The sequence below is a fragment of the Oncorhynchus tshawytscha genome, linkage group LG33 (assembly GCF_018296145.1).
Source record: "Oncorhynchus tshawytscha isolate Ot180627B linkage group LG33, Otsh_v2.0, whole genome shotgun sequence".
NCBI lineage: Eukaryota > Metazoa > Chordata > Actinopteri > Salmoniformes > Salmonidae > Oncorhynchus > Oncorhynchus tshawytscha.
The window spans coordinates 18,423,165-18,447,531 of NC_056461.1; the positions used below are offsets into that span (position 1 = coordinate 18,423,165).

Consider the following 24,367-nt stretch of genomic DNA (forward strand, 5'->3'; position numbering starts at 1 on the left):
CTACAAATGCCTAAGTCAGAACCGTCCAGAGTAGTGATGCTCGGAAACCGGATTGCACACCTGACTGAGAAGGTACGGTGGAATTCGAAATGGTCAGTGATCTGTGTAACTTTGGCTTTTGAAGACTTTTTAGAAAGGTGGAGCAGGATGGATATAGGTCTGTAACAGTTTGGGTCTAGAGTGTCACCCCCTTTGAGGGGGCTTTCCAATCTTTGGGAATCTCGGACGATACGAAACAGACTAGTAATAGAGGTTGCAATAATGGCGGCGGGTATTTTTAGAAAGAGGGTCCAGATTTTCTAGCCCAGCTGATTTGTACGGGTCCAGGTTTTGCGGTTCTTTCAGAACATCAGACATCTGGATTTGGGTGAAGGAGAAGCTGGGGAGGCTTGGGCAAGTAGCTGCGGGGGGTGTGGAGCTGTTGGCCGGGGTTGGGGTAGCCAGGAGGAAAGCATGGCTAGCCGTAGAGATTCTTATTGACATTATCAAGGATTTATCAGTTGTGACGGTTTCTGAGCCTCAGTGCAGTGGGCAGCTGGGAGGAGATGCTCTTATTCTCCATAGACTTTAGTGTCCCAAAACATTTGAGTTAGAGCTACAGGATGCATTTTTTAATTTTTTTTTAAAGCTAGCCTTTGCTTTCCTAAGTGACTATTGGTTCCTGACTTCCCTGAAAAGTTGCATATCGCGTGGGACTATTCGATACTAGTGCAGTATGCCAGAGGATGTTTTTGTGCTGGTCGAGGGCAGTCAGGTCTGGAGTGAACCAAGGGCTATATCTGTTCTTAGTGTTACATTTTTTGAAAGGCACTTGTTTATTTAAGATGGTGAGGAAATTACTTTTTAAAGAACAACCAGACATCCTGTACTGACGGGATGAGGTCAATATCCTTCCAGGATACCCGGGCCAGGTAGATTAGAAAGGCCTGCTTGCTCAAGTGTTTTTAGGGAGAGTTTGACAGTGATTAGGGGTGGTCGTTTGACCGTGGACACGTAACTGATGCAGGCAGTGATCAGAGATCGTGATTGAAAACAGCAGAGGTGTATTTGGAGGGCAAGTTGGTTAGGATAATGAGGGTGCCCATGTTTACGGATTTAGGGATTAGGAACCCACCTGTTGAGATTGAGGGCATCTACCTTAAATTGTAGGACGGCCTGGGTGTTAAGCATATCCCAGTTTATCTCACCTAACAGAGCGAACTCTGATGATAGATGGGGGGCAATCAATTCACATATGGTGTCCAGGGCACAGCTGGGAGCTGAGGGTTTAATTTTTTTAATTAGAAGCTCGAACTGTTTTGGGCATAGACCTGGAATGTAAGCCTGCAAAGTTCTGTCAATCTCTGCAGTAGATTGCAACTCCTCCCCCTTTTGGCAGTTCTATCTTGATGGAAAATGTTGTAGTTGGGGATAAATTTCAGAATTTGATGGCCTTCCTAAGCCAGGATTCAGACACGGCAAGGACATCAGGGTTGGTGAAGTGTGTTTTACTCACTGCTTTAGCAAACTTAGGGAGGAGGCTTCTGATGTTATCATGCATGAAACCAAGGCTTTTACGGTTACAGAAGTCAACAAATGAGTACCTGGGGACACACAGGGCCTGGCTTAACCTCTACATCACCCGAGGAACACAGGTGTAGGATGAGGGTACGGCTAAAGGCTATCAGAACTGGTTGTCTAGTGCGTTGGGAACAGAGAATTAAAGGAGCAGATTTCTGGGCGTGGTAGGATAGATTCAGTGCATAATATAGAGACTGGTATGGTAGGGTACAGTGTAGGTAAACCTAGGCATTGAGTTATGATAAGAGTTTGCATCTGGAGGCACTAGTTATGCTAGGTGAGGTCACTGCATATGTGGGAGGTGGGACAAAAGAGCAATTTAAGGCATATTGAGTGGGACTAGGGGCTCCGCAGTAAAATAAAACGATAACTACCCTAAACAACCGTATACAAGGCATATTGACATTAAAGCGAGGCATTAAGCAATCACAGGTGTTGATTGGGAGAGCTAGCTAAGATAACAACGGGTAAGACAACATGTAAAATGGTGATGAATGGGCAGAGGGGGTCAGTTAACTACACACAGGGCCTGAGTTTGAGGCTGGGGACCGACAGATGAACAAAATGGAGTACCGTGATTAATGAACAGTCCAGTAGGCATCAGCTATGTAGCCAAGTGATCATAGGGTCCAGTGAACAGCAATAGATGAAACGGGGAACCCGTAATGTAGTCGTTACTACCCTAGCTGGGAGATGCGCCTGGCTCAAGGCTAACTGGTGCTAGCTTTGGGACAAGGGTGTTACCGATGTGCCCTCAACCGGCCTTTGCCGGACATCAGACGGAATTACGTCGGCAGACCAGTCGATGGATCTGCGGGGCTCCGTGTCGACAGAGGGTCCAGGCCAAATTAGCTGGTGTAATTTTGTTTGCTAGCCGGGAGATGCGCCTGGCTCGAGGCTAACTGGTGCTAGCTTTGGGACAAGGGCGTCCTGTGCAAAGGTCCAGAGCTTACTGCAGGAATCCGGTGATGAAGAGGCTTCTATTCGTGTTAGTGAAGAGTCCGGGAGGCATCAGCTGTGTAGCCGAGTGATCATAGGGTCCACTGAGCAGGCCGGGAGATCCCGGCCTGGCTCAAGGCTAGCTTTGGGGCGTGGGAGATTTGAACGATGAACTGAGGTCCAGACTCCAGTCCAGTTGGTGGCAGTAATGCACCTTTTTAAAGTTGGTTGCCAACCACCATAAGAAGTCCGAAGAAGACTGAACGAGGAGAGATTACTAGAAACTAACTAGGTTTCCCCTTTTTTATCTGTCGATTGCCGGAGTAGAGGACCTTGTGCATTTCTGGTAAAATAACGTTTATCCCAGGACAAATTAGCTCGCAACAGTAAGCTAGCTAGCTAAATGTTTTCTTGTTTTGACCTTTCCCCAAATTTAATATAGTTGGTTCAGAGTTTGTTTTGATATTTCAAATTGTGTGTCCTGATTTGCGTCTGAGGATAGACAAACTTAACATGCGCACGATGGTGGATGCACGCACGGAGCTGGTTTGGTCACTTTCACAGAAAGGTGAAACAATAACAGCGATTTGAGTGAAGTAGAGCACACCGATGAAATCATATGAACAGACTTGTTGGGTCCCACAGGTGGCTGAAGCAGCTAAACAATAACATGGTGATCACTGCACTGTTATCATCAACTGATGGTCCTCAGATTTCACCTTCTTATAATGCCCTTTTTAAATAAACACACTCTTGAGTCTGGACCATTAACAACCCACGCCCTGGGAGGATCTGACCCGTGTTTACTTGGGATCAAAGCGCGCACACACACACACACACACACACAATGGTTCTGACAATGTTTGTGTCCATTTTAGACTTCCTCCTTTTGAAGAGGTCTTCTCATATTTATGCCGCTGATTGATGTAAAGCATTCTCTATCATTTTTGTAAGTTGGTTGTATTGGAGCCATGCAGTGTATTGTTACCAGAACTACAAGCCCATCATTTTTCTCTCAGACCCATAATTAGTCTCTTTATGAGTAACACCTACACACCACATTGGGTGGGCTTAACACACCCAGCTGCACATTGACTAGTGTCTTCAACTTTCTTTACAAACATGAAAAAGCTCCAGAATCTTCACCCCTCGTTGGCCCCTTTCTGGAGCCAAGCAGAGCCATGGTACATCCCCTACCTGTCCAGGCCTGCTAGCCCTCCAGTCACTCCTCTAAAGACAACATTCCTGCTGTGTGCTTCCTTCCACTGCAGTGACGGTGCTCATTAGCAGTTTAACTGTCGTCTTTGCTGTTTAGAATGCTGAGCTGGCAGTAGTTACAACTGATAGTAATTGAATTGAAGGGGAACTGTGTTTAAAAAAAATATATATATACATTTAAGAGGAGTGAAACCTCACCTAGTACACTACAGACCCAAGAGAAAAGGGGCTATTATTTATATGTATATTTATATATATAATTCATTATTGGCCTATTCGGTTTGTCCTCAGCCCCTTTTCTCTTGGGTCTGTAGTGTACTAGGTGAGGTTTCACTCCTCTTAAATGCCCTCTGTGTTTAGATGGGGTGTGTCTGTTTCTATGCATCCGTGCATGTGCGTAAATATAACACATTTAGGACAGTATTCATGTACATAACTAGAAGGGCAACATAACATGAGTCATGTGCATGTTGTCATGCATGTCATTTCCTGCAGGTATACTCAACTGTATTTGAGAAGTAGTAGTTGGCAGAACTGGAAGTAGTCGTTAGAGGAATTGTGTTGGTCAGAATTCTCGTTTAGTATTTCCCTCTTTCTTTCTAGGACTGTATGGTTCAGTGTATAGTGCCTCTTGTTACTTAGAATATCACTAAGGATAAGTTGCAGGGAGCATAATACTGCTAATAATAATAATAATACTGTCAAAGAACTGCTTTGAATAGTGGTTAAGTGCTAACCAGAGCATTTACACAGTGAATATGCTGCAAGGTGATATAGTCTGACCAGTACAGAAACACCATTCAGTCTTCCCTCATAAGTCTAACCACAGATACAAACACAATGTGTGGCTTGCTGCATATTCTGGGCTCGCAGGGGAATTGGTTATCATAAAGTGCAGTCCAATAAAAGTGATTTGCATCACATTCAGAGAATTGATTGTTAGCTGGAGTTATGAGGCTTCATCTGAAATGGCACCCTATACCCTTATTTATAGTGCTCTGCTTTTTCAAAAGTAGTGCACTATATAGGGAATAGGGTTCCATGGTGTGAATTTGAAGAAAATGGCTGAGTTCTCTATTTTTCCCTTTCATAGAGTTGGAGTAGTCACAGGCAGTTGTCACTGTGGTCAAAAATGGCTTTGTTGCTGTTCTTGGCTGTTATACCTGGTGTCCATGACAACCACTTGTTCCTGTGGCTTCACCTGTCATCAAGTGATAATACCATCACCTGCCACATCTTCATTACCCATACACCTAAAGGTTTAGTAAAGTACACTACATGGCCTAAAGTATGTGGTCACCTGCTCGTCAAACATCTCATTCCAAAATCATAAGCATTAATATGGAGTTGGTCGCCCCTTTGCTGCTCGCTGCCACTGGACACTGGCGCAGTGGAAGCGTGTTCTCTGGAGTGATGAATCACACTTCACCATCTGGCAGTCCGACGGACAAATCTGGGTTTGGGGGATGCCAGGAGATCACTACCTGCATAGTACCCACTGTAAAGTACTGTAAAGTTTGGCGGAGGGCTGTTTTTTGTGTGGTTCGGGTTAGGCTTAGTTCCAGTGAAGGGAAATCTTAACACTACAGTATACATTCAAGACAAATCTGTGCTTCCAACTATATCAACAGTTTGGGGAAGACCCTTTCCTGTTTAAGCATGACAATACCCCTGTGCACAAAGCGAGGTCCATACAGAAATGGTTTGTCGATCGGTGTGAAAGAACTTGCCTGGCCTGCACACAGCCCTGACCTGAACCCCATCAAACACCTTTGGGATAAATTGGAATGCCAACTGAGAGCCAGGCCTAATCGCCCAACATCAGTGCCCAACCTCGCTAATGCTCTTGTGGTTGAATGGAAGCAAGTCCACGTAGCAATGTTGAAAAGCCTTCCCTGATGAGTGGAGGCTGTTATAGCAGCAAAGAGAGGACCAACTCCATATTAATGCCCATGACTGAGCTTGAGAGGATCCTGAGCATTAATCGTCTACACACAATACCCCCTATTAACAAAGCAAATGTATTAAAAAATAAACATATCTGTAAATCACTGCCAAAAGGTACTTCAGTCTTATGACTCTACAAGCTTGGCACATCTGCATTTGGAGTTTCTTCCATTCTTCTCTGCAGATCCTCTCAAGCTCTGTCAGGATGGATAGCTGTGCAGCAACGCTCCCTATTTTCAGGTCTCTCCAGAGATGTTTAATCTGGTTCCAGTACTGGCTCTGGCTGGGCCACTCAAGGACATTCAGAGACTCTCTTGCATGGTCTTGGCTGTGGTTCACCTTCCAAAGTTCCTGAGCATTCTGGAAAACATCCCAACAGCATGATGCTACCACCAACCTGCTTCACCTTAGGGATGGTGCCAGGTTTCCTCCAGTAGTGCAGCTTGGCATTCAGGCCAAAGAGTTCAATCTTGGTTTAATCAGACCAGAGAATCGTGTTTCCTTGAGTCCTTTTAGGTGCCTTTTTGGCGAGCTGTCGTGCCTTTTATGGAGTGGCTTCCGTCTGGCCTCTCTACCATAAAGGCCTGATTGGAGTGCTGCAGAGGTGGTTGTCCTTCTGGAAGATTCTCATCTCCACAGAGGAACTCTGGAGCTCTGTCAGTGACCATCAGGTTCCTGGTCACCTCCCTAAACAAATAGTCACCCCCCCCAAATTAAACTGCCTGCTACTCAGGCCCAGAAGATGGGATATGCATATAATTAGTAGATTTGGATAGAAAACACAAGTTTCAAAACTGTTAAAATAATGTCGGAGTATAACAGAACTGAGATGGTAGGCGAAAATCCAACCAGGAAGTACTATTATTTTGAAAGGCTGTTTTTCCATTGAAAGCCTATCCACCATACAAATACTTAGGACCCAGTTCAGTCTCTGGCTTCCTCGACATGTGGCCAGTCTTTAGGCATTTACTCTGAAAAATTAGGGCGATACAGCACTTTCAATCAGTGGCCAGTGGAAATTTCCATTCATCAGCCATGCACCTGATCAGGAATGCGCCTTTTCTTGTTTCTCCTTTCCTATTGACGAATCTTTTGTCCGTTTTGAAATATTGATTATTTATGACAAAAACAACCGGAGGATTGATTTTAAACATCATTTGGCATGTTTCTACTGACTTTTTATTGTACTTTTTAAAACCTTTTTGTATGGACGGATTACTGGACAAAACGCGCTAACAAAAAGGTTTTTGGTCATAAAGAGGGACATTATCGAACAAAACAAACATTTTATTGTCTAACATGGAGACCTGGGAGTGCCACCAGATGAAAATCAAAGGTAAGTGATTTAATTTTAATGCTATTTCTGACTTTTGTGACACTCTCCTTGGTTGGAAAATGGCTGTATGGGTTTCTGTGGGTAGGCGCAGCCCTAACATAATCGCAAAGTGTGCTTTCTCCGTAAAGCCTTTTTGAAATCTGACACAGTGGTTGCATTAAGGAGAAGTTTATCTTTATTTGTATGTTTAACACTTGTATCATTTATCAATGTTTATGATGAGTATTTCTGTAATTTGACGTGGCTCTCTGCACTTTAACCGGATGTTTGTTTGAGACGATGCATTTCTGACCATAACTCGCCAAAGTAAACTGAGATTTTTGGATATAAATATGAACTTTATCGAACAAAACATACATGTATTGTGTAACATGAAGTCCTTTGAGTGCCATCTGAGGAGGATCATCAAAGGTTAGTGATACATTTTATCTCTTTCTGCTTTTTGTGACTCCTCTCTTTGGTTGGAAAATGGCTGTATGGTTTTCTGTGACTTGGTGCTGACCTAACATAATCGCATGGTGTGCTTTCGCAGTAAAGCCTTTTTGAAATCGGACACTGGTTGGATTCACAAGAAGTTTATCTTTAAAATGGTGGATAATACTTGTATGTTTGAGTAATTTTAATTATGGGATTTCTGTTTTGAATTTGGCGCCCTGCAATTTCACTGGCTGTTGTCGAGGTGGGACGCTAGCGTACGAGAGGTTAAGAATGATAGAGGCCACTGTGTTCTTGGAGCTTCAACCTGCAGAAATGTTTTGGTACCTTTCCCTGTTTCTGTGCCTCGACACAATCCTGTCTAGGAGCTCTACGGACATTTCCTTTGACCTGACTCCTTGGTTTTTGATCTGATTGCACTGTCAGCTGTGGGACCTTGTATAGACGTGTGTGTGTGTGTGTGTGTGTGTGTGTGTGTGTGCCTTTCCAAATCATGTCCAAACAATTGAATTTACCGAAGGTGGACTCCAATCAAGTTGTAGAAACATCTCCGGGATGATCAATGGAAACAGGATGCACTTGAGCTCAATTTCGAGACTCATAGCAAAGGGTCTGAATACTTATGTAATTAAGGTATTTCAGTTTATTTGTAAGAGGCCCATTGGCAGTTTCATAAAATAGTATCCACAAAACACCAGTCTCCACGTCAGCAGTGAAGAGGTGACTCAGGGATGCTGGCCTTCTTTGCAGTTTCTCTGTCCAGTGTTAGTTGTTTTGCCCATCTTAATATTTGATTTTCATTGGCCAGTCTGAGAGATCGCTTTTTCTTTGCAACTCTGCCTATAATCGAACCCACAAATGCTGACGCTCCAGATACTCAACTAAAGAAAGCCAGTTTTATTGTTTCTTTAATCAGAACAGTTTTCAGCTGTTCTAACATAATTGCAAAAGGGTTTTTGAATGATCAATTAGCCTTTTTAAAATGATAAACTTGGATTAGCTAACACAACGTGCCATTGGAACACAGTGATGGTTGCTGATAATGGGCCTCTGGATGCCTATGTAGATATTCCATAAAAAATCTGCTATTTCCAGCTACAATAATCATTTACAACATTAACAATGTCTACACTGTATTTCTGATCAATGTGATGTTATTTTAATGGACAAAAAATGTGATTTTTCTTTCAAAAAACATTTCTAAGACACCCCAAACTTTTGAACGGTGTGTATATCGATGTGTATTATTATTATTTTCATCACTAACACATACACACAGTACACCACTGACTCCCCCATGAATTGCTGTTTCAGCGTTGTCTCAATGAAGAGTTTGGTGTTCGACATGCAACATGCCCACAGTTACGAGCCCGGCTTGAGTGAGCGACAGATACAGGATCAATATCCCCCTTCGTATCATGGATAAAGCCTGAGCTGGAATGTGACGCTAGCTGACACTGGCTAACTTGATAAAATCCTGAAAATATCTAGTGATGTAGTATACCCCTCCTGGCCTGATCAACTTAACACCACATCACTGCTTTAACCCTTAGCAGACTGAGTGGGCCATATTTCTGCCATGGTGGGGTCTATTTACCATTGTGTATACACACAGAGCGAGAACGGCTGGATGTGAAGGCCTGGGAACTGGGATCTGGCTGTGGTAGGACTCGGGAGTCACGCCAACCACAGTAGTGCAGAGAGACGGAAATGCCTCAAATAAAGAGACATTGGTAAATGTTACCACATGTTCTATTTTTACAAAACACACACACTTTCTCATGTCTGCTGCTACTCTGGATGCAATCTGTTCCCTGATCTTGGTATAAGTAAAGGTTTCCAACAAGCCTTTTTGTGAATTAAACATTATTCCCTTTTCCAGGGTATTGCCTCGAAGCACTAAGATATGCTTTCCATGTGTGGGTGTTCATTTGTGTTGAGATACTTAGTGGCCAGTTTAATAGGTACACCACCCTGTTCACGAAAAATGAGGTCCAGTTAGGTCCTTTTGATACCGATTGAACAACGTTTCCATGCCCTGAAGAATTTGGGCTGTTCTGGAGGCAAAGGGGGGGTATGTAAACGTCCTCACTGTCAACTGTTTATTTTCAGCAAACTTAACATATTTGTATGAACATAAGATTCAACAACTGAGAGACAAACTGAACAAGTTCCACAGACATGTGAGTAACATAAATGGAATGTGTCCCTGAACAAAGCGGGGGGTCAAAATCAAACGTAACAGTCAGTATCTGGTGTGGCCACCAGCTGCATTAAGTACTGCAGTGTATCTCCCCCTCATGGACTGCACCAGATTTGCCAGTTCTTGCTGTGAGATGTTACCCCACTCTTCCACCAAGGCACCTGCAAGTTCCCGGACATTATGCCTAAGGCACGTTCACACAAATGAGCGGGGACCCTGGGCATCTTTCTTGTGGTGTTTTTCAGTCAGTAGAAAGGCCTCTAGTGTCCTAAGTTTCCATAACTGTGACCTTAATTGCCTACCGTCTGTAAGCTGTTAGTGTCTTAAAGACCATTCCACATGTGCATGTTCATTAATTGTTCATGGTTCATTGAACAAGCATGGGAAACAGTGTTTAAACCCTTTACAATTAAGATTTGTGAAGTTATTTGGATTTTTACAAATTCTTTGAAAGACACTTCTGAAAAACACTTTTTTTTGTTGCTGAGTTTACAATGCTTTTAGTTTTAGAGTTTACATGTAGTTTAGTAAAAGTTCACACTGCTCCACATGTCCCAAGGGGAACATGGAATGAGAAATTGTTATTTTTATGAAGGGAAATCATAGCAGGCTTGTTTTAAAAGGGGGTCCGTCCCACTTTATCCCTGGTGACACATTTTTCTTGCTGTGTGATGCTCTACTCCCCATGTAGTGCACTACTTTTGAGTGCACCATATAGGGAAGTGCACTATATATAGGGAATAGGGTGCCATTTTGGATACAGACGTGGCCAGCTGACCTGTGTCTGTTCTCATGAATGCCAAGACAAACTAGCCCCATTTTCACCCTCACCCATCAGCCTAGAGTTGGCATAGCGGGCATGGGGGTAGAGGGAGTGCTTCCTGTCTAACCCTCCCCCAACCTTCTCCATATAATTTCCTCTCTTTGTCAAACCCACAGCCGTGGCATGCGGGATAGACACACGTTCGCACACACACATTTGCACATGACTAGACTACATCACAGACACACTCAAGTGGGTCTTTCCTGTACGCTTGACTCTTGTGGAGTCGTGAGGTGATATGCGATTCCGTTATGTAAGAGTATTTTCCCCCAAACATTTATATTTAGCAGGGGTCTCCTCCTACATAGTATTTTCTCAGTGGGTTGCTTGACCTCGACTAAGCTGAGTGCTATCCTCTACGGATTCTGTGGAGGGTTGTAGTCGTTAGGTCGCATCTGTACGTTGGCACAATCAATAGCTCTTCACCATTCTGTTTACCTGGCATAGTGATTTGTATGCACATGTTGGCACATGGTGTTCTTTGTATGCATGCTGTGGAGCTCTGTCCTATCCATCCATATGGCATCTTGCTTGCTTGCTATTCAATTAATGTCCATACCTCAACACACTACCTACTAGACAGTGTTTCAATACAATGACCTTGAGAAACCGATTTCAGCCTTATTTCAGAATACCCTGACCTTGAAGGCTGGTGTATTTTTCACCACATACGCAAACCCACATGAGTGCTGACTTCCTGAAAGCGAAATAGCCCTATGAACATGTGTGCTGACTCCTCTTCAGCTGCCTACCATTGTCCCTGCTGCTACTGGGAGAGGCCGTTACCATAGTAACTACACCGCCTCTGTCACTTCCTGTTTTGGGCATGACTGCTGCCTGACAAGGGCTGTGATTCCTGTGTTGTCCCACGGTCAAGCTCCTATTATTAACAAATAGCCGCTGTGGTGGAACATGGCTGGTTTATGTAGGGCCAAGAGGTCGTTGATAGTGTTCTAGCAACTTCCTTGAGCAACTGAAAAGTATGTTTTGAAAAGCCATGTAAAAGCTTGAATAGATTTTTCAAATTCAATTACCTGAATAGTTTGATAGCTGGTCGCTCAGTGCAGTTGACACGCCTGTTTTGTGTCTTCCAAACAAACTGTATCTCTCAGGGCCTTCCCAAATGGCATCATATTCCGTATATAGTGCACTACTTATGAACAGAGCCTAATGGGACCTGGTCAAAAACAGTGCACTATATGGGGAATAGGGTGCCATTTGAGACTCGACCTCAGTGTTCATACTGAAACATTTCAAACGTCACAATCACTTCCACCACAGATGCTCCAGCCTATCGTAACTGTGTGCTCTTGCCTGCCCCCTCCAGGTCTGTCAGAGGAGTGCAGGGTGCAGACCCCCGCCTTCACAGATGCAGTGCGGCTCCACAGGCAGGCTCAGGGACACTACGGCACCTGGGACATGATGTGTGGAGGGCCACCACAGGTGAGAGGAACACTATGGAGCTGGCTCTAGCTCCTTGAGGACTGAGTCACATTTAGTCAACCTCGTTTAATTTGAATGTATTGTGAATAGGTGACGCTAACACCTTACAGTACTTACAGCAGGTCTGAGTCACGGCCTTAGCTAAACCTCTTGAGTGGTCAGTGTCCATGATGGATGCGAGTCAGGCAGCTGGTGTGTATTTGAGGTCTGTCTGTCTATTGAGGATTTGTTGACTGTGACCTCTGAGTACAGAGACACAAGTAAGGTTACTTGCATAACATCAGTTCTCTGATATGAGTTAGATACTGTATCTCACATAAGGGATTCACAAGAATCTTATAAGCGCAAAGAACCGTCTCCGACATCTGTCGGAGACGGACCGGTCGAGTGGCGAATGAATTGAGCCTCAAACTAGAGTCATTCTCGAGCATGCCGAACGTCCTCACACTTGTGAGTAGGGGAATACGGTGAGATCTCACTCATAAAATCAGATAATCAGGGTTACACAAGTAACCTTAAGTCATCTTTCCATTATTAGTTTCAATACCTCAAATGAGGAATATGGCCAACTTTCATATTGCAACATGTTCTCCGAAGCCAGGTAACTACAACATATCAACCCCCAGAGGCCCCGACACTAAGGACCGTATGCACCAAAGAATGTGCAGTGACGTCTAGCTGGTAGAACCTCCTAAAAGTATAAGGGGATGCCCAACAAGCTGTATCGCAAGGGCATCTCCTTGCAGGAGAATTGAACAGTGCCTAAGAAGTAGCCATACCTCTGGTGGCGTGAGGCCTTCTGGAAGCTGGAACGCTTTACTATTATAGGCCAATATAATAGCTTCCGCCATCCAATGTGATAACCGTTGACTGGTTCTGCCCTTGCAGGGAGGCTCCCGTGACAGAGTTGGTCGCTCTTGTGCAAAGCTCTCGTTCTATCCATTCATACTCGACAAAAATGGTGGAGTCGCTCTTCTGTAGAAGGGAAAGGCGGCGGATGGAGAGCCACAAGGTCCAAGGCGAGAATTGTAATTGCTGCTGACCTTTTAGGCATAAAGGCAGGGTTGAGCAATAAGGCAACCTTGGAAAAGCCCCGTGCCAACTGTAGGCATGAATCTCTCACTTTCTTTGGGGACATAAGGGCGACCAATAAAGCAGTCTTAAAGGAGGGATGTGTCGTCTCCACGCTTTCCAGCGGTGCAAAAGGTTGCTATGAAAAGGCCTCGAGCACAAAAGACAAATCCCATGACTGGACTAAAGGCTTGGGAACTGGCCGTAAGCGACGCGCCCCCTCCGTGGCTCTCGAGTAGTACAGCGGTCTAAGGCACTGCATCTCAGTGCAAGAGACGTCACTACAGTCCCTTCGTTCGAATCCAGGCTATACTCACATCAGGCCGTGATTGGGAGTCCCAAAGGGCGGCACACAATGGGCCCAGCGTCGTGCGGGTTTGGCCGGGGTAGGCCATCATTGTAAATAAAAATGTGTTCTTAACTGACTTGCCTAGTTAAATAAAGGTTCCTTATTTTTATTTAAAATTGAAACGCATTAACAAGTGGTGTTTCCCCACCGTGTTCTTGTTGAAGCCTATGTGAAAGGCCGAGAAGGCGGCTGGAGAAAGCTTTCCCTCTGTTCAAAAAAAGTATAAAAATACAGAGCATTGGTCAGGAATGATGTGTTTCTGGTCACACCACTTCTCAAAAATGCACCACTTGATTCCATACAGAGGGCGTGTAGAAGGAGCCCTCTGGATAGTCTCAATGACTCTGAGAGGGCAGGCCTGTCGCATCCAGATTTAACCTCTCACGGGCCAGGCCCAGAGGGCCATGGTGTCTGGGTAAGGTTGTCAAATTGACTTGGGTCAGCAGATCCCTGCGTAATGGCAGTTGCCAGGGCTCGGCGTACATCAGGAAGATGAGCTCCGCTATGCAGAGCTCGCCTGGCCATCGAGGGGCTACCAAGTTGAGGGATGAGCCTTCTAGATTGGAGCTGAGGCGAGTAAAAGTATAATGCAACACCCTCTGCCAAGCGTGTGCCAGCAAATTCAACCCGAGTTGTCTCCAGCTACCAAGTTGTGTTGCGTTATAGTGTGTGTTTTCGTGCAAAGAGATCTATAAATGCTTGACCGTATCTCTCCCAGATCTGTTTCACCGCTTAGCTATTTTGGTATTTTTGGTGTTGGTATTTTATTAGGATCCCCATTAGCTGTTGCGATAAGCAGCAGCTTCTCTTCTTGGGGTCCATGTGAAACATGACATAATACAGAACATTAAACTAGAAGAGCTCAAGGACAGAACTACTCAAAGGTTCGGTACAGACTCAATACTGAAGAAAAACATCTGTTCACCTGAGCAATATGAGGTGTAAGAGTTGCCATGCAATCATGGCTCTATATACTACTGTTTCCTTCAATTCATTCTGGATTTGGGTACTGTGACAAGTTGGTGGCATGTCTGGTGGAGTGTGTGTGTGTGTGTCAGTGCTGTGTTAACTATGCAAACAATTTAGTAATTTTCTACACAATGTTAAACACTGAACAAAAATATAAAAATGTAATGTGTTGGTCCTATGTTTTATGAGCTGAAATAAAAGATCCCAGAAATGTTCCATATTCACAAAAAGCTTTTCTCCCAAATGTTGTGCACAAATGTGTTTACATCCCTGTTAGTGAGCATTTCTCCTTTGCCAAGATAATCCATCCACCTGACATATCAAGAAGCTGATTAAATAGCATAAAAATCACTACACAGGTGCACCTTGTGCTGGGGAAAATAAAAGGCCACTCTAAAATGTGAAGTTTTGTAACACAACACAATGCCACAGAAGTCTCAAGTTGAGGCATGCTGACTTCAGGAATGTCCACCAGAGCTGTTGCCAGAGAATTGAATGTTCACTTTTTGACCTTAAGCCGCATCGTTTTTTTTTAGAGAATTTGGCAGTACATCCAACCGGCCTCAATCTCAGACCAAGTGTGGTATCATGTGTGCGAGCGGTTTGCTAATGTCATTGTTGTGAACAGAGTGCCCCATGGTGGCTGTGGGGTTATGGTATGGGCAGGCATGACTTTTTCAGATTCAGTAGAAAGCCTCTAGTGTCCTAAATTTTCTTAACTGTGACCTTAATTGCCTACCGTCTGTAAGCTGTTGGTGTCTTAACAACCGTTCCACAGGTGCATGTTCATTAATTGTATATGGTTTATTGAACAAGCATGGTAAACAGTGTTTATACCCTTTCAATGAAGATCTGAAGTTATTTGGATTTTTACAAATTATCTTTGAAAGACCAGGTTCCTGGAAAATGATTTTTTGTTTGAGTTTACAATGCTTTTAGTTTTAGAGATGTTCAGGACATGTTTATTACTGGCCACCCATTCTAAAACGGACTGCAACTCTCGACGTACATATCCCAACCTGAAGCCATGGATTACAGGCAACATCTGCACTGAGCTAAAGGCTAAAGTTGCTGCTTTCAAGGAGTAGGGCACTTATCCAGACGCTTAAGAAATTCTGATGCGCCTTCCGATGAACCAACAAACAAGCAAGGTGTCAATACAGGACTTCGAATCCTACTATACCTGCTCTGATGCTCGTTGGATGTGGCAGAGCTTGCAAATTATCACGGATTACAAAGGGAAACTCAGCCGAATGCTTGCCCAGTGACAAAAGCCTACCAGATGAGCTAAATGCCTTCTATGCTCACTTTGAGACAAGCAACAGTGAACCATGCGTGAGAGCACCAGCTGTTCCAGACAACTGTATGATTACCCTTTCTGTAGCCGACGTGTGTGTAAGACCTTTTCAAGGATAACATTCACAAGGCCACAGGGCCAGACAGATTACCAGGACGAGTACTCAGAGGAGGCGCTGACCAGCTGGCAAGTGCCTATACTGACATTTTAAACCTCTCTCTTACCCACAATGTAATACCGACATGTTTCAAGCAAACCACCATAGTCCCTGTGCCTAAGAACGCCAAAGCCATTTAGACAGGTTACCATCTTTGAAAGGCTGGTTATGGCTCACAACACCATTATCCTAGAAACCCTGGACCCATTCCAATACGCGTACCGCACCAACTGGTCAACAGATAATGCAATTTCTATGGCACTTCACATCTGCCTTTCCCACCCAGACAAAAGGAATGCCTACGTGAGAATTGTTCATTGATTGCAGCTCAGTGTTCAACACCATACTGTCCTCTAAGCTAAGGACTGAACACCTCCCTCTGGATCCTGGCCTTCCTGACGGGCCGCTCCCAGGTGGTGAGGGTAGGAACAACACATTTGCCACGCTGACAGGAAACTGATGGCCTTAACACACCCCCATTCACATCGACGGAGATGTAGTGGAGTGGATTAAGAGCTTCAAGTTCCTCGGTGTCCACATTTACTAATGACCTATCATGGTCCAAACACACCACCGCAGTTGTGAAGCGGGCACTTCGCTCCTCAATGTTCTACATCTGCACCATTGAGAGCATCTTGACTTTTCTTGCATCACTTCTTGGTATGGCAACTGCTCAGCATCCAACCACAAGGTGCTACAGAGGGTAGTGTGTACACCCCACCAGGCAGTGTCAGAGGAAGGCCCTAAAAATTGTGAGACTCTTTCTGCTACCGTACGGGAAGCGGTACCGGAGCACCAAGTCTGGGACCAAAAGCACCTGAATAGCCCCCCTGCTGGCAACGATTTATGCTTTTTTGCCCACGTTTACTGGGTAAATCAGAGTAGATAGCCACAGTAAATTTACCAGCTACGTCTTTCAACAGTTGTCGCAGTGACATTCTATTGAAATGGTTACTTGCATAGTGTAGTCTTTTTTTTAAAGACATGTAGCTAGCTAGGTAAACAATGAACCATAAACCCAACTCATGACATTACTACCCTGCATAAATCTGCAGGTAGCTAACCAACCAGGTTCAATGTTAGCTAGCTAACATTAGGTTATAACGAGCAAAGCAAATGGTTCTGAGATACAGATCATACACGTAACGTTAGCTAGCGAGCCAGCTAGCTAACCGTACACTTTAACTTGAAATGAAAACGACTTTCTGTTAAAATTAGAAACTTGTAATATCTGAAAATGTGGCTAGCTAGACTATCTTACCCGTATACATGGAATGGACGATTATCCCTGTCACGGATGCCATGGTTGCCCTTAGTTTGAAGATGTAATCCGGAGACCGACGCTTCCTCCATCTCCTTAGCTATCATACTCTAATTCCACTGATTTTCAAAACTCGGTCTGTGTTTTTATGATTCTATTAAAGAATGTGAAACTATGTGTATGTTTACTGCTTTTCATTAAATATTGTATCCTATAGGCCTACATTGTATCTAGGCCTATATCTAGTTTTATACAATGTATTTTTGTTTTAAAGAATTATTTTTTGTTCTCATTTTTACACCATCCATAACCACAAACCGGTGACTAACATTTATCAACAAAAAATCTTTGCTAATTACCAAAAATGATGGGGCAAAAATAACTAGGTTAGCTAAGCCTTGCAGCGAAGCTAGTCAAGTCTCAGTAGCTAGCTGTGTGCCACTAGCCAACACAAGAGACAAAGGGAAGAAAAAGTGCAAAAGCTCATTATTACCCGACGCGAAAATGTTCCTTTCGGTAAAGTCGCCCAACACAGAAAACGATTGCTGTAAAACCTGTGCACGGCGGTGTAACCTTGCGACACACCTACAAACAGGAAAACCGATCATATCGAGAAGAGCTTAGAGTAGTACTCTGTGAGGAAGAGGTGATAATGACTAGCGGACTGGCGAGTGGCTCTTTGGTATGAGGGGATGGGGCTCACCTCATTCGCCAGTCGACCCAGCTGTCTCCGACAGACGTGTGGGATTTGGTTCTTCGAGTTTGAGGGTCTGGTGAATCCCTCATTTGAGATATTGAATGAGAACAGTGTAGAGCACCTCTTGTACCTCACCCACTGTCACAGTTTGAACAGACCCCTGCTTCTCTGGGTGGGGTCTCCTTTGAAAGAGACTCATTTCAAATCCCCCCTCTGTTTCTTACCCCTGCTTGGGTAGGAACAGTCCACCTACTCAGGTGTGGCCCTGCCTGGGTGGTCTTCCTTTCAAAACGCCTGTTCTTTCTCACTAGCTCCATTTCACTCATTGTCCTCCCAATTCTCATCAACACAGGGAAAGATGGCTTTTCAAAGCTCTCTCCCTCTCTTTCCTCTGTCTCTGTAGGCCTTGGTCTGTTTTGTGGGACTGGTAATGGTGTTTCTGCTTGGTATAAAGGTAGCAGTAGGGACCAAGGCTTTGTTTACACAGGCAGCCCAATTCTGATATTTTTTTTCAATAATAGTTTTTTTTGATCAATCAGACCAGTTCTGGAAAGTATCTGATGTGCTTGGTCAAAATGACAATTAGTGGAAAAAAATATCAGAATTGAGCTGCCTGTGTAAACGTAAACCTAAGTGGTGCCATACCCTGAATCACATCCCTCTGGGTGCACCTAATTCCTACGGGCCCTTGTCAAAAGTATTGCACTGTAGATGGAATGCGGTGCCATTTCGGGTGGGACACTGTTACTCTGATGTCCTGAAGTGATCGGAATTGCCTAGTATGAGAGACTAAACTTTGAAGGGATCACAGTGTTGGGCATGAGACAGGAGGCACGCATCTGAAATGGCACCCTATTCCCTATATAGTGCACCCTATGTGGACCCTGGTCAAAAGTAGTACACTATATAGGGTGATATTTGGATGGGCACCCTAGATTTACCGTGTCAATATCATGGCCCTATTTAATAACAGCTGTCCTTCCAGGAGTAAAAGTGTGTTTCTAGCCTTTGTTGCCTACGTAGGGTTTGCCAAGAGCATTACAGGTGTCCTAAAGCACGTACCTCACCAACCAAACAGTAGGCTTCAATGAACATCTAGAGACAAGGGGGGGAAAATTCTGCATGTCACGTAGCTAGCCGCTGTGTTCAGCTCCAATCTGTTGTCTAGACCGCATTGAGACGATTATTCAAGTATGTCGAAAGCAGAGTGGGCCAAGTCGAGCCCCGGTTCAAGCATATTAAATCGTATTAAAACTTAAGTTATGGTTTTATATTCTGCAGCCAAAGCAAGCCAGGCCTACTACACATGTAGATGGATAAAGACTGTAAGGCTGTGTTCTGTATCCTTGTTGTCCTCTTTAAGAGATGGGTTGGGTGGGGTGTGCATATTTACACATGTTTAACCACTTCCTCAGAACTATCATGTCAAACTTGTTTGTTTTCAGTTTCCCTTATGATTTCACTAGAAGTCGGACGTGTGTGTGTTATCCATAGATGTTGGTCTTCCCCATGTGAATGAACCGACAGTGTGTTTCGAATGATTATTAGCTGTCTGGTGACATGTTTGACTGTTTAGTGTAGGGTTGTATTCATTAGGCTACATGGTAGTAAAACCTTTTTTCCGTGTCCGTTCCTAATGAATGAATCCCAGTTTAGTCTTATTGGAGGAGCTTTGGGAAGGTAAATGAAGAGTTATTGAGCACAGAGTGTGTGTGTTGTGTGCCAGACTGTGCATGGGCTGGGTCCTGGGTAGGGGCAGTAAAGCACTTTTCCTGTCTCCCTCCGGCTAGTTTCAATCGCCCCCCAGTGTGTCTACAAACACGCAACACAGGAAAAAGGGGACATAGGGCCAGTGTTTGTGCTGCAGGGCGGGGGCTGCTTGCTTGTTTTTCTTAGGGCTCAGGAAACATTTGGCCTACTCCTGTGACAAACCCGTCCCGCATATACAGTACCAGTCAAAAGTTTGGACCCACCTAGTCATTCAAGGGTTTTTCTTTATTTTGACTATTTTCTACATTGTAGAATAATAGTGAAGACAACTCTGGAATCCTGTAGTAACCAAAAAAGTGTTAAACAAATCAACAACAAAAAATTTATAAAAAATGCCAAGACTGGGCAAAGTAGTCGTCAAGGCAAAGCGGGTGGCTACTTTGAAGAATCTCAACAACAACAATATTTTGATTTAACACTTTATTTGGTTACTACATGATTCTATGTGTTGTTTCATAGTTTGGATGTCTTCACTATTCTACAATGTAGAAAATAGTCCAAATAAAGAACCTGCAATGTACAAACTTGGTACTGTATGTTGGCATATAAACTATAGTTGTTTACCAGTGAAATGTATGCTGGATTATGTTTTGTATCTACCCCTATGTGATTCTGACCAAGAACCGAGAGCAACTAGACGGGTGAGGTGTACCACTAGTACAGTACTGTCTAGTAGTATCCTCTATAATTTCTTATATCAAACAAGACCACGACCCAGAAGATGACGTACACTGCCATTGTTTGTATTGTGTAACAAAGCCAGGGGTTTGTTTTCTGAAACACAATGAGGGGGGGGGAACTCATTTCTCTGTGATTTTTACCCCGAGGACTGGACCTTCATCCCTCTGCTCTGGCCGTAGCTGTGGCCCATGAGTAAACCACCATCTGGCCATATTGTGTAACGCCACACCCTACGATCACTTCTAATTGTGGCTGTAATTCAAATGGGACAATCAGGCCCGGTATAATTTGGGCTTTAAAGACATGGTCCTGAACTTTGACTAGTAAACCTCCTGCTTTGGGCTGGATGTGTCAATGTGTAGTTTATACATGCATATAGTGTATGAGCAGAATTAGTGTCTTATCTCAATTAGCCACGAAATCCCTAGTTTGAAAGCGACTGTTTTCTGGAAGCTGTGTGGTGCCTTTTTCCCCTGCATTTCCCCCCACGCGGGCCAGCTCCCTAGTAATTCGAGTTTCAGCCAATGAGCTTCGGTAACTGAAAGGTGGCTGGATCGAATCGCCAAGCTGACAAGGTAAAAAAAAAACTGTCTTTCTGCCCCTGAACAAGGCAGTTAACCCACTGTTTCCCGGTAGGATGTCATTGTAAATAAGAATTTGTTCTTAACTGACTTGCCTAGTTAAATAAAGGTTAAATAAAAAATTGGCCTTTCAAGTGAGTGACTGTGTATGATGGGTTGGATTGGAGGAGGGGTGGACTGAGGTGTGTTCAGTGTTTGAGTGCCTTTTAAAAAAAATGTTTGCTGTAAATCTAGTGAGGCGGATGCGCTGCAGGTAAAAAGCTGTGTGTGTGTGCCTGTAAGCACCTTTTTATAATGCAGAACCACTAATGAGCAAAGGGAAATGGAGAACTGGCCCTCTGACAAACCTAATCCCAGCATATTTATCTGTTTGGAGTGTGTATTTTAATGCATGTTAGGGAGAAAATAGTCTCATGACACTCTGGGTGAGAGATTAGGGTGTAAAATACCATGCTACTGTATATGAATACATATATTACATGACTTAATTATTTAATGCAGAATGAATCAATTTAATGACCCATGATATTAGTTACATAGTGGTCAAACTGCATCCTGTCTCAAACACTGACCTGAAGGTTTCTTTAATAGCACTATGCACACAGATTTCTGTTATACACTGCATTTGGAAAGTATTCAGACCATTGACCTTTGCCACGTTTTTATGTTACCGCCGTATTCTAAAATGTATTGTTTCTCATCTACACACAACACCCCATAATGTCAAAGCAAAAACAGTTTTTTTTTAGAATTTTGAGCAAATTTATTACAAATAAAAAATGTGAATCACATTTACACAAGTACTCAGTACTTCGTCGAAGAACCTTTTGGCAGCGATTACAGCCTTGTCTTCGGTATGACACTACAAGCTTGGCACACCTGTATTTGGGAAATTTGCTTTGGCACACCTGTCTTGGCTGTGTGCTTAGGGTCGTTGTCCTGTTGGAAGGATCTCTCTGTACTGCAAACATTCCCTCCAGCATGATGCTGCCACCATGCTGCACCGTAGGGGTGGTGCCAGGTTTCCTCCAGACTTGGCATTCAGGCCAAAGACTTCAATCTCCCTTTCATCAGACCAGAGAATCTTGTTTCTTATGGTCAGAGTCCTTTAGGTGCCTTTTGGGGAAACTCCAAGCGGGCTGTCTTGTGCCTTTTATTGAGGAGTGGCTTCCATCTGGCCACTCTACCATAAAGCCCTGATTGGTGGATTGCTGCAGAGATGGTTGGCCTTCTGGAAGGTTCTCCCATCTCCACAGGGAAACTCTGGAGCTCTGTCAGAGTGACCTTCGGGTTCTAGGTCACCTCTCTGACCCAAGGCCCTTCTCCCCCGATTGCTCAGTTTGGCAGGGCAGCCAGCTCCAGGAAGAGTCTTGGTGGTTCCAAACTTCTTCCATTTAAGAATGGAGCCCACTGTGTTCTTGGTGACCGTCAATGCTGCAGAAATGTTTTGGTACCCTTTCCCAGATCTGTGCCTTGACATAATCCTCTCTGTGCTCTACAGACAATTCCTTCAACCTCATGGATTGGTTTTTGCTCTGACAGGCACTGTCAACTGTGGGACCTTATATAGACAGGTGTGTGCCTTTCCAAATCATGTCCAATCAATTGAATTTACAGGAGAACTCCAAGTTGTGGAAACATCTCAAGGATGATCAATGGAAACAGGATGCACCTGAACTCAATTTTGAGTCTCATGCAAAGGGTCTGAATTCTTATGTACATTGTTTTATTTTTTTATTTGTAAAATATTTGCAAACATTTCTAAAAACCTGTTTTCACTTTGTCATTATGGGGTATTGTGTGTAGATTTTTAAAAATGTATTTGATTTAACTAGGCAAGTCTGTTAAGAACAATTTCTTATTTACAATGATTGGCCCGGACGATGCTGGGCCAATTGTCCGCCGCCCTATGGGACTCCTGATCACGGCCGGTTGTGATACAGCCCGGGATCGAACCAGGGTCTGTAGTGATACCTCTAGCACTACGCCGCAGTGCCTTAGACCGCTGCGCCACACGGGAGCCCAGATTGATGGGATTTTTAAAAAACTATTTTTATAATAAGGCAAATGAAATGCATTGCTTGCTGTTTTGGGGTTTTAGGCTGGGTTTCTGTACAGCACTTTGAGATATCAGCTGATGTACGAAGGGTTATATAAATAAATTTGATTTGAATGTAATAAAATGTAGAAAAAGTCTAGGTCTGAGTACTTCCTAAATGCACTGTAGATGTGTGGTAGTAGATTAGTGGCCAGAGGGCACACACTTAATGTGTTGTGAAATGCATTCTAAAGTTTTTTTTAAATTGTAGTACTGCCTTCATTTTGCTGGACCCCAGGAAGAGTAGCTGCTGCCTTGGCAGGAGCTAATGGGGATCCATAATAAATACAACATACAAAATAGGAATATTGTGAACAGCTCCTCACTCATACATTTAGCAATTATTATGTTGTGTAAAGATGCCACATATTACTGTGAGCCCTGGTCAAAGTAGTGCACTATAGGGAATAGGGTGCCATTTGGGATGGACTCATATACTGAACCTGCATACTCTTGTGCAAACACACCAGTCAACCCATTCATGTAGGTGACTCTGAAGTGGTTGCGCTCTTCAGGTTGCCAGTTAGTTGTGTGTTTGTTCCCGTTCTGTTTGAAATGCCACAAAGATTAAGACTGACACAACACCTTGTCATTTTCTCTGTTGTGGAAACACCGAACTCCAACAACAAAGCCTCTCTAAAGTCTCATATGCTTTTACTAGGTGCCAAGTCCTGCCAGCCACTAGTTACTTCTCTTGGTTACTCATACAGGCACATCCTATACACACACTTTAAAGATTGTAAGTGATTAATGCAGTGTGTGTGTGTGTGTGTGTAGATCCTAGCCAACTTAGTGATGGAGACCCTCTACCCAGAGCTGAGGAATCTGATCGGTCCCCGTCTGAAGGGGAAGATAAAACAGAGACAGAGGAACTGGATGCTGGTGAGTCGTTCTACCTACGTGCTGCACTCTGTTCTTTCCCAGGCCCCAGAGGTTTGCCTGAGCACACTGTTTTTCCTGTTCAGGTCACATAGTCTGAAACTCCTGGCCCAACATTCCTGATCAAATGGCACCCTATTCCCTACATAGTGCACTACTTTTGACCAGCCTACACGTGCATTATGTGCCCTGGTCAAAGGTTGTGGAATAGGGTGGCATCTGGGACAACCCTTTCTCTCTCTCTCCCTGTCCCTCTCCAGATCTCTGAGGCGGTGTATAAGCAGGTGTTGTCTCAGACCCAGGCCCAATACGAGGCTCTCGTCCAGGCCTGTGAGGTAGAGACGCCCCGTCTAGACGCCGCTCTACGCACAGACATGGACCAGATTATCACCTCCAAGGAACACGTCAGCGGCAAGATCCGCGGTGAGAGGGCGTCCTGGCGAGCACACATGCACATGCTTTAAAAAAAAAAAAAAAAAATATCCTGACACCCTCTCACCTCGTGTTGTGACACAGCAGCACCCACAGGAAACACTCCTTACACTTTTCACACACACAGGCTGTGATGCAGTGTGTCGACTTAATCACAGTGCGTTAGTTGTCTCAACGATGGCACTTTTTCAGTCCAAGCGTCTAGTGGATAGTCAAGGGAA

The 24,367-nt window shown here is 44.1% G+C and overlaps 1 protein-coding gene across 3 annotated transcripts in view; it reads left to right on the forward strand.

The window, feature by feature from the left end:
- Positions 1 to 24,367, forward strand: part of niban2a (niban apoptosis regulator 2a) — a 60,165-nt gene that overhangs the window by 25,834 nt on the left and 9,964 nt on the right. For all 3 annotated transcript variants that reach the window (XM_024402434.2, XM_024402432.2, XM_024402433.2), the window contains exons 6-8: positions 11,789 to 11,904; positions 23,613 to 23,717; positions 23,975 to 24,137. In XM_024402434.2, coding sequence (XP_024258202.1) covers positions 11,789 to 11,904; positions 23,613 to 23,717; positions 23,975 to 24,137 — 384 coding nt within the window. The remainder of the gene's footprint in view (positions 1 to 11,788; positions 11,905 to 23,612; positions 23,718 to 23,974; positions 24,138 to 24,367) is intronic.